Source organism: Megachile rotundata, chromosome 7 (assembly GCF_050947335.1).
Source record: "Megachile rotundata isolate GNS110a chromosome 7, iyMegRotu1, whole genome shotgun sequence".
Taxonomy (NCBI): Eukaryota; Metazoa; Arthropoda; class Insecta; order Hymenoptera; family Megachilidae; genus Megachile; species Megachile rotundata.
In genome coordinates this window covers 7,761,618-7,777,972 of record NC_134989.1, presented here as the reverse complement: position 1 = coordinate 7,777,972, position 16,355 = coordinate 7,761,618, and the positions used below count along the sequence as shown (strand labels likewise).

The window sequence follows — 16,355 nt, the reverse complement described above, 5'->3', positions numbered from 1 at the left end:
TTCATTTTTTCATAGTCTTATTATTTCATAAAATAGAATTAATAGGGACAATATAAAGTATATATCTACATGTAATATTAGACATATTTTTTACTGTCACATTTCGTAATCATTTAGTAATAATTAGAAATTAATTGAAATATTTTATATTTGCTATGAAATATATTTTACAATATTAATGTGGTACATCATTTTTATGTTACATATTTTATACTTTCAAAATAGTTCATATACATAAATATATTTTTACACTATAAAGAAAAAGACTGATTGTTCAAGTAGCATTGCTTAAAATGTGAGCAATATTCACTAGCAATACAAGCAATAGAAAATCATATTAAAATGTCACGCTAGATAACCTATTTTATTATTGCATTTCGAATATTTATAATAATACTGAAATACATTATTCTTTTCCTTTGTTTTGCTTCTCTGCATTCGCTTGTTCTCTTACTTTTTCATAGTACTTCAATCTTTCTGTCAATATATTTTTCCCAGATGCTACATCTCTCTTTCCCATTATAACAGATCCAATAAAAGCAGCTATAGAAATTCCCATCAGTATGAAACATACACGTACTCTTGCTTTAGTGTGTGCTTTTTGCATACAATCTATACTAATTAATAAAAATAGGTATGTAATCTTAAGGTAAGTAAGTAATCTTCATATTATAATTGTTATAAAATATAATTTATTGTTAGTATTATAAAATAATATATTTTATATCAAGATTTTAGACACCATAAATATCTAATATTTATTTACTTACGTTACTTGATCTGGAACCTCAGCTAAACTAGGAAAACGTTTAACCCACACTAATATTTTTTTATCAAGATTAGTACAAGTATGAAGAGGTGACCCTAAAATATATAAAATAAAATTGATTTTTATTGAATAATAATGATAACAATAAGAAGGTAGTTTACTTTTCAATCTTTCAACAATTAAAAGACGTACTCTATAATTATTACTATTGTTTATCTTTCACAAATATTCATACCCCTTTCATTACATCTATCATGTATTGATCACCCTGTTTTTATTTATATACTCTTCTTATTTAACCATTTATTTTTCTGTTCCTTTATACCTTTCCTTTTAAGTTCTTTTAAATATTCTACAGCCCTCTTTTCTTCCTTTCCATTAACAACTTTTATGCTAATACCCTTTTCTAATTTGCCACATTCTCTTACAATGTGTTTTAAATTCTCAAATTTATTGCTGCAAAGACCATATTGTCTTCCTTTATTCTCTCCCCAATATCTGTTTTATATCTCTACCGATCCATGCCTTACTTTCATACTTTTAGCTAATAAATACTGTCTTTCATTCTCACCCTTCAGTTTTAATTATTGTAAATGAAAATTTTATATAAATAAATTTTACCTAATATATCTTCTTCCATCCTTAGACTTCCTGATGGCTTATTAGCCTTATCAGGAGCTGCTTTCTCTTCATACTTAATGATAGTAGAATGTATTTGTCTAATTCTTAAAAATTTAAACTCCTTCATCAATCTTGAACAAAACATGCTGCAAATATTGCTTAACATTAATTATATTATTGTAGAATTATTAATAGTTAAAATTTGTATTATAACAAACTAAATATAATACAATAAAAACAAGTAGTTACAATTATTAAATTTATTATTTTCCATTCATGTACTATCATTACAATATTCTTATGAGAAATTAAATTACTACACACTTAATTTAAAAGACAAATATGAACAGAATATTATAACATAATATTTAAATATTAAAAAATATCAAAGTGCTAATACAATCAACAAATATAAAAGTTATAATACAAAATTTGTACTTTATACAAGTAGTCTTTCATAAATAATTATGTACAACATCATCAACGTTCAACAATACAGTATATTAGATGATATATTAATGTACAAAATATTTGAGCGTTGGTTCCGCAATTTGTACGTTATATGCCTATAAATAAATTATAACTATATTTTATAAACGGGATGTGAATTGCACTTAACCGAATTCTGTAACGGTTTCATTGATTGTATTTTTGTCATTTAATGCATTCAATATTTCGATTATATTAAACATCTAACTTTAATGTTGTGCAACGTGACAGATATCATGTATCTCTCATTCACTTACTTTAGATTGTTAATTATCAATTTCTGACGACGAATCTATTGCCTTCTACCTCTTGCTCACGACTGACGCAACCCAGTATGTGTGAATGTTTATATACGAAATCGCTAACATTAATTACAGTTCAGCTTTCTAATATCCCTAGCTCAACTTTTCAAAATTTAAAGGATTTTTATTCTAAATTATCCAGATACTTCAATTCATAAAATATAATTAATTCGTATATTATTGGAGCGAGAAATATAAGAAACGATTTTGAGTGAAAGTATTTTTTTTCGAACGAAAGAAAAATATTTGAATTCAACATGAAGTCTGAAAAAAAGTGAATTTACTAACAATTCAGTAAAGGTGATTGTTGTTGATATTACTGTTTTACAGGTATACGGTTTAAACTATTTTTAAAATTTAGATGTAATAAAATATTATTATTTTAAATAAGTATATTCTGTATAATAAAGTATAGTATTTAAAAAATGTATATTGTTACGTAATAAAAAGTTTACTTTTATGAATTTCTTTGCTCTTGCAGTTTATTATTTAAATTTGAATTTATAAGTTATGTATTGATCGTTCTACAGATCAATTTTGTCTTTACACGTGGATTGACCGTGTTCAGAAAAACTTGTGATTGATATTGTTCTACCAATTACTTTTCATAGTCATATATAAGGTAGACAATATAATTTTGTTCAAAGTAATTTTTTTCTAACAAGACAAATCGGTTTTCGAATTTAGTTTTCATAGTAGAGTGGTTGGACCGATTTAAAATGCAATGGTTCAACCATAGATCACCATAGATTAGTTTGACAACCCTTTCCTTGTGGAAGAGTTGTGTATAACGTTTCATTGGTAACCTATTCTAACCTAATCACAATAGTGTGATTATTAATTGTATTTACAGTGGTTTAAACTTCATTAAATGCTCAAAATATGAAGGTAAAAGTTTTAACAAGAAATCCAGATGAGTACTTGAGAGAAACAAAGCGTGATATTCATAAACGTTAGTTTCATTTTAACCTGTATAACCTGTAAACATTTCAATTTGTATATACTGTAGAAATAGTTCAGAATTCAAGATGTAGTTGTTAATAATGTGAATTATTTACAGTTCCCAGGAATTTTGATCCTGCATTACATCCGTTCGATGCAGCAAGAGAATACACTAGGGCCTTAAACGCAGTAAAGTTAGAAAGAGTATTTGCAAAACCCTTTGTTGGAAGCTTGGAGGGACATAAAGATGGTGTTTCTTGTTTGTGTAAACATCCTTCACAATTATCAATAGTTATTAGTGGATCTTTTGATGGAGAAGTTAGAGTATGGAATCTTACTCAAAAACAATGTGTACGTAACATTTTGGCACATGATGGTATAATACGAGGGATAACATATGGAGTAGATGAGAAGCAATTTATTACTGTTGGTGACGATAAAACAATTAAAATATGGAAATCACAAAACCCACAATTTGGTGAGGAAGAAGAGCCTGTAAATACTATCATCAGTAAAGTAAGATATTAATCATCTATGAAAATTAAAACTGTTGTTTTTATATGCTGTGTTAAATGCAAATAAACATTTTATAGACTATAATAACAGGAATTTCTCATCATCGGATGCAACCAATATTCGCAACATGTGGTGAAGTGTGTCACTTGTGGGACGAAACTAGGAATGAACCAACCCGTACATTCAAATGGGGTGTTGATAGCTTATATGATATTAAATATAATCCTATTCAATCAAATTTATTTGGTAAGAAATATTATACAGTATAAGGCAAATTATTATGTAACAAAGTCATCTATTTCAACAAATATATTGCAGCTGCCTGTGCAAGTGATCGAAGTATAATCTTATATGATGCCAGAGACACTGGTCCCTTGCGTAAAGTATACATGAGATTAAGATCAAACAAATTGTCTTGGAATCCCATGGAAGCAGTCACCTTTACATGTGCCAATGAAGATTACAAGTATGTACTGAAAAAATGTTATATTACTTAGATAATTTATTAGTATTTTTCACTTTTCAGCTTGTACACCTATGATATTCGTAAATTGAAGACACCTGTAAATGTACATAAGGATCATGTGGAAGCTGTAGTAGATGTTGATTATGCGCCAACTGGTAGAGAATTTGTGTCTGGTAGTTATGATAAATCTATTCGCATTTTCGAAGTTCACAAGGGTCATTCTCGAGAAGTATATCACACGAAACGTATGCAAAGATTAACCTGTGTTGCGTGGTCTCTCGACAATAAATATGTATTGAGCGGTAGCGATGAAATGAATATTCGCGTTTGGAAAGCAAAGGCTGCAGAAAAACTTGGTGTTGTACGTTATTTAAAATTTACTTTATGTATTTTTCTCTCCGCTGCATTGACTAATGAAATACGTTATTCTAGCTGAAACCTAGAGAAAAAGCAGCTTTAAACTATAATGAAGCTCTGAAAGCGAAGTTTGCTGCACATCCTCAAGTTAAACGAATTGCTCGGCATAGACAGGTTCCGAAACACATTTATAACGCAAAAGCCGAATTGCGTACAATTAACGAGAAAAGTAAACGGAAGTACGTACAGTTACTGAAAGAAAAAATAATTAACGCTGTTGTAGTATTATTTTTAGAAATGTGCTAAGTATATTTTGTTTTATTTTAGGGAGGCCAATAGACGCGCTCATTCTAAACCTGGTTCAGTACCTTTCGTACCTGAAAGAGCAAAACACGTTCATCGACGAGATTTTTAATATAGGATTATTAACTATATCACAATTCTATACGGATTTAATAAAAGATATAACAAATTTTACCGTATTAAATCAGTATGGAGTTTTCTTTAAACAGGATAGATAAATCTATCCTCTGAGAAATGAAAAGTTTTCATTAATTAAATCTATCATACTTACCAGTTTATATGTCAGTGTGTGCATCAGATTAAATTACGCTGTTTCATTCACTGTTTATTGTAATAAATAATTTTATTGAAATTATACAACGCATTGCTATAATGATTCGTAAAACGTTACAAATTTGAAGCAGTGATTAATGTCTCGCTTAGCGTAGCTTACAATGATTTATTAATTTCCACTTATTTTCTTTGCATATTTACCTTATCAGACGTTAATCAATTTGATGATATAAAGATTATCCTGTACCTCGCTTTTGATGTCGAAGGTATAACGAATGTTCGTAAATTATTGAAATTATAGCGAATCCCTGTCTTTCTCGAAAATAGTAATAAGCGATTTATGTTTTTGTAACTTCGCTTCATCTACACCTTCAAAGTCTATACGGTACATATTACACTTCCGGTTGATTTAAATAAATGAATGCGAAACACGTTTTTCTTTTAATATATAAATCTTAATACGATAGAGAGTGTTGCTTGTTTAATTTAATACCAGATATTCGAACGTGGGTAAACTTCTTATTAAAATATTACTATTTCATTATTTATCGATCACCAGCTGTCTCATCTGTGTTGCTTTGTAGGATAAATCGACGGTACTTTAGCCGCTCGTTAAATCTGATTCAATGTGTCCATATCGTTCAAGAAGTACAAGTTTTGAGAAGTAGGTGTTTGTTTAAACTTTTATATTCTTGGGCATATAAAAACGGCACACAGTTTTCGGTTTTGTTCTTCAACATCTGTTAATACACACACATGATCATACATTTTGTTTTTTATTCGAATCTTTTCTTTTTCTTTAATATTCACTATGCGCACATAAACTCTGTACAAGACTAGTTTAGTCGTGTAATTAAATTACCACTGCAAGGTTATATTTTTTCGTCTTATCATTATAACTTCCATGGAATTCTTCGCTTCCTGTCTGGTTAGAGTTTCGTGGGTGCAGTTCTCCCCGATGCTGCCGTCGATCTCGTGTAATTAAATATAAGTAGTATTGTATAACAATAATTATAATTTATATACATATAAACACATTTACATTAATTTTGTAAAACACTATTCAGCGGCGTGATAACGGTAAAATCTCGAGAAATCTTTTTCATTTATTACAGTCGATCAAATTAACTAAAAATAGTTGATACCTAAATTGCTGAAAAATCATACACTAGTACGCTAAATTTTTCTGGCAACATTTCACCGGTAAATTTCATGTTAATATAATATAATTTCTAATTAATCATTGCTATTTAACATTCGCAAACTTTGACCCCTAAATGAAATTCAAATCGTTTCGAACAGAAACTAGTCAAGAATCATTTGTAGCAACATTGAAAAATATATTTCGTTCTTGAGATAACTTTCATTCAATTTAAACGCTACTAGTTCATGAAAAATGCTGCAAACAGTTGTTCTTCAAAAGTGATCACAGAGTTGGCGTTAAGATATATCAATACTAGACCGGGTCGCGCTACTAAATTGCACTGTGCAACAAATTTTAACTTTTTTAATGCTTTGCAACAGTAAATGAGCGATTTTTAAACATTTTCATGCATTAATTACGAATCTGAAATTTTTATTCACAATATAATTGTCTAAAGTTTAAGTAAGAGCAAGAGAGGCAGATTGAACGTTAGATTAGGTCAGATCAGGTTACGTCTCATATCGACTTTATTTTCTAAATTGAAACCTAAATCTGTTTTATAGGTTTTGGTGGCTCGTAGATTTTATAGATATTTCTAAAATAAAAAATATGCAAAAAATTAGCAGATATCCCTCGTTTTAAAGATTGTTTAAACATATTTGAACGTTGATGTTATAAAAATATATGATATGTATAATTTGAGAGTGTTTTACAAAAAGCAATGGTGATTTTTACAGTTAATTAAAAACTGTTCGTACTAGATTTTATTAAAATTTCTCAACTGATAAAGAGAAGTTCGCAATAAATGCATGAAAATCTGCAAGAACCACTTACCGGTTGTTGCAAAACAAAATACAAGTTGGGCAGTGTTATTAGCAATTCAATTCAGCTAAATCCACACTAGGTTTTCGCATGTTCAACGCAAACTCTGCGAATTGATCTACGAATATGGAATAGGTTTCCCTGCTGCGCGTCCTCTGACTTTTGATTCGCTCTTGTTTCCGTTAATAGTTGCGATCATTAAGTTACTTATACCTAAGTGTCTTATTTCTATCGATGACTTATGAATACGTATCACCGCCCGAATGTACGGCATTTTTTTCACTCTCGAATACGCGATGCATTATCAAGAAATTCCTTAGTTAATCGACGTACACGGTATACATAAAATGACGTGGAATTCAAGGTGAAAATATACTTTGATGATTCTGTAGGGTTTTTCCTTTTCTAAAATCGTATTACGTCAATTGGTGTACTATGTTGGAGAACGTATTTCAATTTCTCGTCGTCCCTCGGAACGAATTCACTATAGTTGCTCGATTTGAAAGAGCATCGGTGAAAGTATCGATTTTTTCCCCCGATCTAACTGCGAGCTTTATTCTAGACATTCAGGTCAGCCATCATTTTACGGAAGTCGGCTAAGGTATTGTAATCGGGATCCGAATCGATGTCTGCGAAGTCTTTGTTAGAATCGCTTTTCACAAAGCTGGGGTTGTATCGACTTAATGATAATGGGCACGGCAGTAATTCTGGCATCACCGAGTGGTGAGTAATTAAAGCAGTTAGGGTTGTGAATTCCTTTGTGAAGCCCTGGAACAAATAAGAAGAGAATGCTATTATTATTTATTTATTTTTCGTATTCATTTTTTGGGGGATTATATTTGGTATTTTATTAGACTCAACTTTATCAATTTGAAGATTTTTACATTTTTCAATTTTCGATTAAAAATTTTTTAATTTCCAGGTGTTTGAGTTCTACATTTCTTATTGTAAAAAATTCCAAAAGCTTTGAATTCTAAATTATCAAATTATTACACGCTAAATTTTCTAAATTGTCAAATTGCCAAATTCTCAAATTTCTAATTTGCTAATTTATCGAATGTACAAATTTGTAAATCATCAAATTCCTACATTGTAAATTTCTAAAATGTCAAATTGTCAAATCCGCAAATTTCCATATCATTAAATTTTCAAATTCCCAAATTTCTGAGGTTCCAGTTTAATTAAACTTAGCATCTTAATTTCTTCCAAAAAAGTGTCATCTACATATAAAAGTATCACAATTCAGTCATCACAATAATTGTAATACTACAAAAATTTATACTACGCAATGTATGTAATATTTAGAGCAATCCTCATAATAAAAAAATTAGTATTTATTTTATTACTCGAAGAAATGTCAAGCTTCATGTGTTTAAATTATCACATTCCGTACATATCCGTATGTTTCATAGCGAGTCGCTACAGCAATGCAATTTCAAACGAAAAGAGTGGGGGAGAGTTTTGATTTCCCTGCGGTATATCCAACAAAACTCATTTATACTGGTTTCGGGGATTATCAAAGTCCACAAACCCATTTAATTTATCCTACAAGTTCAACCATTTAAATACGCATACTCAGATGGCGAAATGCACAACCACAGAAGCTTTGTATCTGCTTTGTATCCTCATTATGATGTTTCGAAACAAAAAGTTGTTGTCCGAACATATTACTCTTTGATGATGATTTACATTCAAGGTACTGAGCTACATTTGCAACCTCTCAACAGTGTTTATTTTATTCGCAAAATATTAAGTAGAGGACATTATGCGATATTTAAAAATATTTATAACGTGTAATGTAATTTGTATAACTGAGCAGAGTCAAACAGGAGTTAAAATTTTCATGTTTCAAAATTAAAAATAAAAGAGGTTTATTTTTAAAGTAATTAGTAAAATTGTCAACTGTGTTTATTCTTGTTTTCTGTATATGTAATTTATATGATTAAATATATGTATTAATATATTTCCTTATTAGTTTTATTTGGAGAAATTGTAAAGTCAAGAAATACATTATGTGAGTTAATAATTTTAAATACTATTAGAGCCAAAATACTTTTCAGGGTGTTAACAAAAATTCGGTAGCATTGTACACATTAAATTTATAAAAGGTTTTGATAGTTATAAAAATCATTAATTTTAGAATTAAATTTTAGATCATGAATTTGTAACAATATACATTTTTTTGTGGAGATTCAAATAAGGAGTTGAAACGTGGAAAAATAAATTATTGTAATTCTTTCAAAGCTGCTTATTATTCATCTAAAAAGACAAGTAAATAAATAATATTGAATTACTGAACACATACACTATTCATAAATTCTTGTATTTATCAAATGAATTCTTAAAATATTTATCAATCTCTTGTTTCAATTAATACTGCCTACTCTAGAAGCACCCTAATATTTTTGTGTACTATAATATGTATTATAGCAATACACAATACACAATACTTATATATTGTATGTAATATAATTATTTTTAATTCGTACATAGTATATTGTTTGTCATGCATGATTTTCAATTTGTATACTGTTCAGCTACTAAATGTTTGCAGACCAGTAAAACAAATTGTTATCGTAGAAAGTAAATTCAGAGCACGACAACCAAAGCGTTAATTACTATCGTTAAATGGAGACATTTAGTAGATGATTAAGGACTTTCGAAAGAAGGTGAGATTTACCTTAATTTTGTAGCCTTTGTTAGTACGCATTATGAGATAATGGGCTATTCCGCTTGGTTGGAATTCGCGTGGCACTCGAAGCGAAAGGGCATAACATCCAGGTTTACTGGTACTTTCCCGCACCATGAATGCTCCTTCCGGTTCTTGACTCAACACTTCCAACGTTATTTCCCTAGAATCATAAAAAGAATATACTCATATAACCAATTACGTAATATCCTGAGATTTGTGTGAATAAGTAGGACAAAAAAGAGAGTACGTTCATTCATTTTTAACAAATTTATATTCGTTTTTACCAAGCTCGTATTCATTGCTAATAAGTTCACATTCATTTTTAATAAGTTCGCTTTTATTTTTAACAAGTTCGTATTCATTTTTAATTAGTTCATTTTTATTTTCAACGAGTTCGTATTCATTTCTAATAAGCTCATATTTATTTTTAATAAGTTCATTTTTATTTTTAACAAGTTCATATTCATTTCTAATAAGTTCATTTTTATTTTCAACAAGTTTATATTAATTTCTAATAACATGCTATTAATTTCTAATAAGTCCATATTCACTTTTAATAAATTTCGTATTCATTTATGTATAGCTAACTGCATATTCATTACAATGTTTTAACATTGTTATAATTGCATTATTTTTGTCTAAAATTTTTTAAAAATTACTTTATTCTTTGTAGATCATTTATTTTGTTCCAACGAAATTATGATACCTGAACAATTAAAGAGAAAATTTTCTAGTGCAGCTCGTAGATAAATAGGGGTTGAATAATTTAGAATAATAACAAAAAGAATATTCTATATCCATTAAACAAATCAAGACAATATTTTACATCCTCCACAAAGATAATAAAAGATAAAAGCATCTTACAATGTTCTCTCATAAAATCAGTAATTATTTATTGAATAAATAAACTTGTACTGAAACTTCTACTGAAACTTGTACTTTATAAAAAGGTGTTATTGCATCGTTAAAAATATGTAAAAAATAGTGTCGCAAAAGTAACGTATAAAATGTAAGAAACGATTCGAACCTTGGTATTCCAGCTTGAAACCAAGGAGCTTTCCGTAATTCCGCTTCTTCGCTGCGGTTATTTAGGCTATCCGTTCTCTCCGGAAGGGGCGGTGGAGTTGGTGTCGATCCATGAGTACTTCCGTCAGCGGGTACCGAACTACTCGAAGTACTAATCTGAGATCTTCTCTTCGATTTAAATTCTGTTTCTGTCCCCGAACTCGGGGAGTTGTGCCCTATCCTGTAAATTCGACAACCATTATCACGACACTGCTATCACAACTCGTAACCAGCACAAAATAAATACTACACACAAAATAAATAAATCGATACAAATTTTCAATTCCCAATTATTTATAATCACAAGCAAATATTTACTAGTTTGTTCTTAATTTCTTATGTTAAAAATCGTATATTGGATTATGTTATTTTATGTATTTAATTAGGAAGATATTCATATTTAAGTGGGTCATACATTCTTAACTAGGTCATCATACATTCTTAACTAGATATACTTCATATAATATACTTCAGTCATCACAATACTTAGGTCATTACACATACTAACAATAAGTAATATTACTAATATGTTTAAGTAATACAAAATACTAATTTGAGTACTGTTCTACCTTCCAAATTACATAGAAAAATAGAAAAAAATTGTTTACTCGCTTATTTTATGTGTTATGTTATTTTCATCATTATGCCATTTTTATCATATGTTATGTTTGTATCACTTAAAAATAAGTTTCTCTAAATGTCCATGATACGAACATACCAAAATATGAACAAAACTCAGTAGAGTATAATTACCTGTTATTTTCGATATTTAAGTTTTTCGCGGTGATAGAGGCGTTGATAGTATTATCCAGGCTTTCAGACGGGGGTATCTTATTGTAGGCTGACCTCGTGCCCTCCGAGTCAATGATCGCCTCATTTATATAGCCCCCAGAATGCGGCCTGTTCGATGGGCTCGTTGGTGTGCTGCTACCACTGACGAGGGGGCAGCTGTCATCCTCACCGTTCAGTCCAAGAACATCACGTCCACCTGTCAAACCCATCGCCAGCCGCTTTATCAGAGGCGGTTTATCCGTTAGTCTCTTGTACGAATTTAGTTCCGTTGGTGAGTTGCTCTCATCGCTGCTCGGTGTGCTTTGCTGAGAAATACTCTTTGGTTCGTCCTCGTTCGTTATGGGACCGAGGACGTTCGTGAAATTGTGCGTCGGCCGTAGACCCGGGATCGAATTTGGTGCCTGCGTTCACATAAAAAAAAGCATTCATTAAATTCAATTAACTCATAGAGAATGTAATCTGTTGCTTTCAGAATGTGGTTGTTTTAAGACCTCTACTTCTTATTTTATGTTTTAACAATTCTTTATAGGTTTTCTTTTCAACAAAGTTCTTAATCCCTCACCCTACTACTGTCACATAGTATGTGAGACATACTACACTTGGAATGTGATAAACCAGACTCCTACTTTCACTGCAATTGAATTTGCAGTGTGTCTTTTTTAATTTCAGTCTGAATAATCAGGTAAGGATAATCAAGATAATCTGTATAATTAAGGTAAAATGTGCTTAACATTTTAACTTTAGCTGCCTTAACGTTGTAGCAATAATTAGATAGTTGTGAATGAATGCCCAAAAGCTTGTGGATTAAGTGATTAATATTTGGTTAACATTTAAGCTTAAAATGTATAGTAATATTAGTGCAACTGTTCATCAAATTTAATACTTAATTACGTTATATTTTTATGTGGACATAAATTTCTGATATAAAGGACTTAGAGTTTAGACCCTAGATATCAGGCTACCCAAAGACTATCAACATCTTCAAGAAATAAATAAGTTGTGTGGAACTTAAGTGTGATATTGACTTCCTGCTACGCCTCTAGAGCCTCTAGCTCTACCTAGAGCCCCTGGCGCAGGAAGATATCGCAACACTACTGTATTCATCACACAGTAGGGAACAAAATGAATGAATTTACCTTCACGCTGGCGAGTCGCAGCGTGGGCGAGCCGGCACTGCCGAGTTGCACGTTCATGTCCGCCGCAGACGAGCCGCTTCCACTTCTGGACGTGGGCGACGTCCGACTTTTTAACCACGAATTCGAAGATGAATTCCTGCAAATGCTTTCCGCGCCGGCAATCGAACTGTCGCCAGCCAGCGATTTGTTCTGTGGACAGAAAGAAATCAATCGTTAAGCTCGAAATGAATTGTGCTTCTATTGGTAACAACAGAACACAATGGGGAAGAAACAATTATACAAAAGCTTCTTTATTTCAATTTTAGAAGATGGTACTTTGAACGTCTTTGATTTGGCTCTTATTGATTGTTTATTTACTGTTCTTTAATTTTATGTAACTGCTTACAGTAAAGGGAATAGGTCATAGATAGGTTAACTAAGGTTCATTAAGGTTTAAATGCAATGAATGTGGACACCAAACAAGTTTAGCAAAGTTTTGATAATGAAATCTCGTACGAAAATATAGTAAATGATTAATATTGTCGACTCCTTTTCTTATGTGCATAGGTTAAGTTGAACAAGTTAAAGTTAAGCTAATGGTTAGTGTAATATAAATTACTAGTTAACAAATCGAGAAGGTACAACGTGTGAAAGAACTAATGTTATTAATTACACCGTGTAAATCAAGTTTCTTGTTAAACGTTTAATTATTCGAACACAATGGTCAAAAGTATGAATTTCATGAGAAGATAATTAGAGCTCGAACGTGTAACATCTCAATTAAAATTTACATTTCAAAACATTGTTCCGCCGCGTTAAACATGATACACGTATGTTATTATAATAAATTATTTAATTTAATGAAATACTCGAAATTCAAAATACTAGCCAAGCTAATACAAGTAATTCTTCACGGTACATTAACACGTCGATAGTTAAAAATAACGAAGAAATTTAGAAACAAGAATAAATTTACCTATAAGCAGTTTAAAGTTGCTCGAAGAGAAAATGAAATTGCGAGTGTAACTTGTCAGACAGGAAATGTCAGGCGTCTACAGCGGTGATTTCGCTGTTTGCTTGGTGATTTTAACACAAGAGCACAGATTGGAAGGTAGGTGACGAAACTTGGAAACCAATGAATAGTTTATCAATAGGATCTTACGATTCCCAGGACGATTGCGTAGGTAGAACCAGCGGCCATGCCGCGTTGAACTGACCGTTTACTTGGAAACGCGACGGAGCCGAGAGACTCGGGTCGAATTTATAATTAACGCGGCCTGTAAATGGGACACCTCTTCTGGAAACTCATGCTACTATAACCTGATGGTAAATTTTCCCTTTTTTATTTCTCATACTTATAATACAACGTCCGTGTAATAGCGACTCGGGTATAGGCTCTGTGGAATTGTACCAACCCCTATTTTCACTTGATATTATTTAGAAGTTCTTTTTTCTTTAGTACTTTAAGGATTTTGTCTAGTTTCTCAATTTTTACAATTTTTACAATTTTTATAATTTTCACAATTTTCTCAATTTTCTCAATTTTCTCAATTTTCTCAATTTTCTCAATTTTCTCAATTTTCTCAAGTTTCTCAATTTTCTCAAGTTTTTCAATTTTCTTTTCATACATACTTGTTTTTCTTTCACACAAGTTTGAAGAGAAGGCTAAAAATATAGAGCAGCACCCCAATTAAGTTTAGCTACGAATCACTACTTATATACATACATGCAGACATCGTTAAACTTGTACTGATAAACAAAAATACAAATACTTTTGTCTTTAAAAATTCTTAAAATTGAAAATTTGCAAAAGTTCCTTAGGAAAGTCAGATTTACCCGTGACAGTACATTATTGTTGAATGGGTTGTTCATTTTTTGGGGTTAGGTGAGTTAAACATTGTCTTAACTCCTTCCCAGCTTTTCAAAAATGGCGGGATACATTTTAATTCATCGAGAAATTGAGGTTACAGTTTAATAGAACTGGTCAGTTTTCAGTTTATTCACAGATTAATTCTGTTTGACTTATATTTTTATTCTTTGAAATCATGTCTTCCAACAATAATTGATGTGTCGAATAAGTTACACAATTTTATAATAGAATAAAGGTTTCAAGAAGTCACGTACCCAGGAAGATCGATTTTCTTGTTTGTCCTTGCGGTAGGATGGCGACGATTGAGGTGAGATCACATCTTGAAGAATCGGTTGACGCTGAAGTTGCGCCACGTATGCCATACGAAAAGCATTGCCGACGATGGTGTTTAGCTCCTCCGCCTATAAGAAAGTAAAAATATTTGCTTTTAAGCACAAACAAAATTTTTCATTCGATAAACACAAAACATATATTTAACCTTTAACTTCATCAAAATAACTTAAATTAATTTTATCAAAATAACCACGCTGGGACATTTCATATCCTAGCCACTAAAAATATTTTTTAACTTTTAAGTTCATCAAAATAATGTAAACTAATTTCATCAAACTAACCACACTGGGACATTTCAGATCCTAGCCATTAAAAATGTTTCTTACAAAACTACTCATAATTTTACTTCGAAAAAAAATTATAAATAATCCTTGAAAGTTATTTTAACAAATTTCGCTGACTTCAACGTTAAACACGAAAAAATTCACAAACGTGAAAAATTGGAAAAATGACGATGTTCACAGAAAAATCCCTTTTTCGACTTTAATATAGAGCTAAAATTTCAGCTGAACTGACAACAGTTAGAAGAGAAAAATAGTAAAAATTTCAAAAGAGGATACTTATTCAGATTTTCAGGAAAAAATTGCTAAAAAATTGAAGCTGCAGTGACTGAGGTAAATACTCCACTGTGATCATTAAAGGTTAAATATAAATAACAAATAAGAGTTTTAGTAATATAACCATTACTAAATGGTGAATTGAATAAATAATCATTTTCATGTTTATAAAATTTTCTCAAATAAAAATTGTAAGAGGTTAATTAGAGTATAAGTTTTCTAACAAGCATGTCACTGTTCGAACTCTCCGATGACTATCATGAAATGGACACGGTGTTTCATGTCCGAGTTGCCACGATTCCGTGTGGCAGAGAGAAAACGATAGTAGAAGAAAAAGAAAGGAGAGCCTGGAGTAATCCATACGTCACGGTTGAGAAGAACAGTACCGGAAGTGGGGTCGATACGGAAAATAAACGATGCGGAGAAACTTTACATGTGCCGAACGGATATGTGAAGAGCGTGCACTAAAAAGAGAAGGAGAACGATAGGAAGAAAAAAAACGGGGAGAGCGGTAGAATGAAAAAGAAACGAGGATAGATCGTGAAAATAAAGGGGGTAGACGATAAAAAGAGAAAGAAAGAACGATTAGAAAGATGGGAGAGAAAATTATATCGGATATCATCGGCGGTTGCGGTTGACATTTGTTTAACCGATATTCAAGCTGGGAACCGAATACGAATGCTATTATGACAAACGTATTGTCTGCGGCTAAAACGCGATATATTTGATATTTGCATTTTAGGTAGAGATATGATTATGGGGATATTGTATTAATATCGTATTATTTGCATTTGGAAATTAGGAAATTTGTGGATTTAGGCATTTAGAGTTCGAAGATTTGGTGAAGTTAATATTTGAGTTAGGGATTTAGAGATTAGTTAGAGATTTTAGAAGTTGGATGTTTAGAAAGTTGAAGATTTGGGAATT

At 31.0% G+C, this 16,355-nt stretch overlaps 3 protein-coding genes across 10 annotated transcripts in view; 1 reads left to right on the top strand and 2 right to left on the bottom strand.

Annotated features, from left to right (window-relative positions):
• Positions 1-142: 142 nt before the first annotated feature.
• LOC100879977 (protein FAM162B) lies at positions 143-2,300 on the bottom strand. The gene is made up of 4 exons (XM_003706582.3): positions 2,137-2,300; positions 1,391-1,536; positions 771-864; positions 143-617 (listed from the first exon to the last, which is right to left on the bottom strand). The coding sequence occupies exons 2-4, from the start codon at positions 1,533-1,535 to the stop codon at positions 407-409; spliced, it is 450 nt and encodes a 149-aa protein (XP_003706630.1). The 5' UTR covers position 1,536; positions 2,137-2,300; the 3' UTR covers positions 143-406.
• Positions 2,301-2,809: 509 nt separating this feature from the next.
• On the top strand, positions 2,810-5,913 carry LOC100880540 (DDB1- and CUL4-associated factor 13). The gene is made up of 7 exons (XM_003706587.3): positions 2,810-3,133; positions 3,242-3,639; positions 3,717-3,885; positions 3,958-4,105; positions 4,166-4,466; positions 4,538-4,701; positions 4,790-5,913. Exons 1-7 carry the CDS (start codon positions 3,064-3,066, stop codon positions 4,875-4,877), a joined length of 1,338 nt encoding a protein of 445 aa, XP_003706635.2. The 5' UTR covers positions 2,810-3,063; the 3' UTR covers positions 4,878-5,913.
• Positions 3,957-16,355, bottom strand: part of LOC100880089 (EGFR adapter protein) — a 334,753-nt gene continuing 322,354 nt past the window's right edge. For all 8 annotated transcript variants that reach the window (XM_076533985.1, XM_076533984.1, XM_076533986.1 and 5 more), the window contains 6 exons: positions 14,793-14,939; positions 12,690-12,878; positions 11,515-11,954; positions 10,724-10,942; positions 9,685-9,856; positions 3,957-7,772 (listed from right to left, as the gene is read on the bottom strand). In XM_076533985.1, coding sequence (XP_076390100.1) covers positions 7,563-7,772; positions 9,685-9,856; positions 10,724-10,942; positions 11,515-11,954; positions 12,690-12,878; positions 14,793-14,939 — 1,377 coding nt within the window. In that variant the 3' untranslated portion in view covers positions 3,957-7,562. The remainder of the gene's footprint in view (positions 7,773-9,684; positions 9,857-10,723; positions 10,943-11,514; positions 11,955-12,689; positions 12,879-14,792; positions 14,940-16,355) is intronic.

What these genes read in the sequence shown, in the direction of transcription:
- LOC100879977 (XM_003706582.3), bottom strand. Translation starts at nt 1,535, where the DNA reads ATGTTTTGTTCAAGATTGATGAAGGAGTTTAAATTTTTAAGAATTAGA. An exon ending in GATGGAAGAAGATATATTAG is followed by an intron (nt 865 to 1,390) that starts GTAAAATTTATT and finishes TATATATTTTAG; the next exon opens with GGTCACCTCTTCATACTTGT. An exon ending in GAGGTTCCAGATCAAGTAAC is followed by an intron (nt 618 to 770) that starts GTAAGTAAATAA and finishes TTTATTAATTAG; the next exon opens with TATAGATTGTATGCAAAAAG.
- LOC100880540 (XM_003706587.3), top strand. Translation starts at nt 3,064, where the DNA reads ATGAAGGTAAAAGTTTTAACAAGAAATCCAGATGAGTACTTGAGAGAA. An exon ending in AAAGCGTGATATTCATAAAC is followed by an intron (nt 3,134 to 3,241) that starts GTTAGTTTCATT and finishes AATTATTTACAG; the next exon opens with TTCCCAGGAATTTTGATCCT. An exon ending in AACGAGAAAAGTAAACGGAA is followed by an intron (nt 4,702 to 4,789) that starts GTACGTACAGTT and finishes GTTTTATTTTAG; the next exon opens with GGAGGCCAATAGACGCGCTC.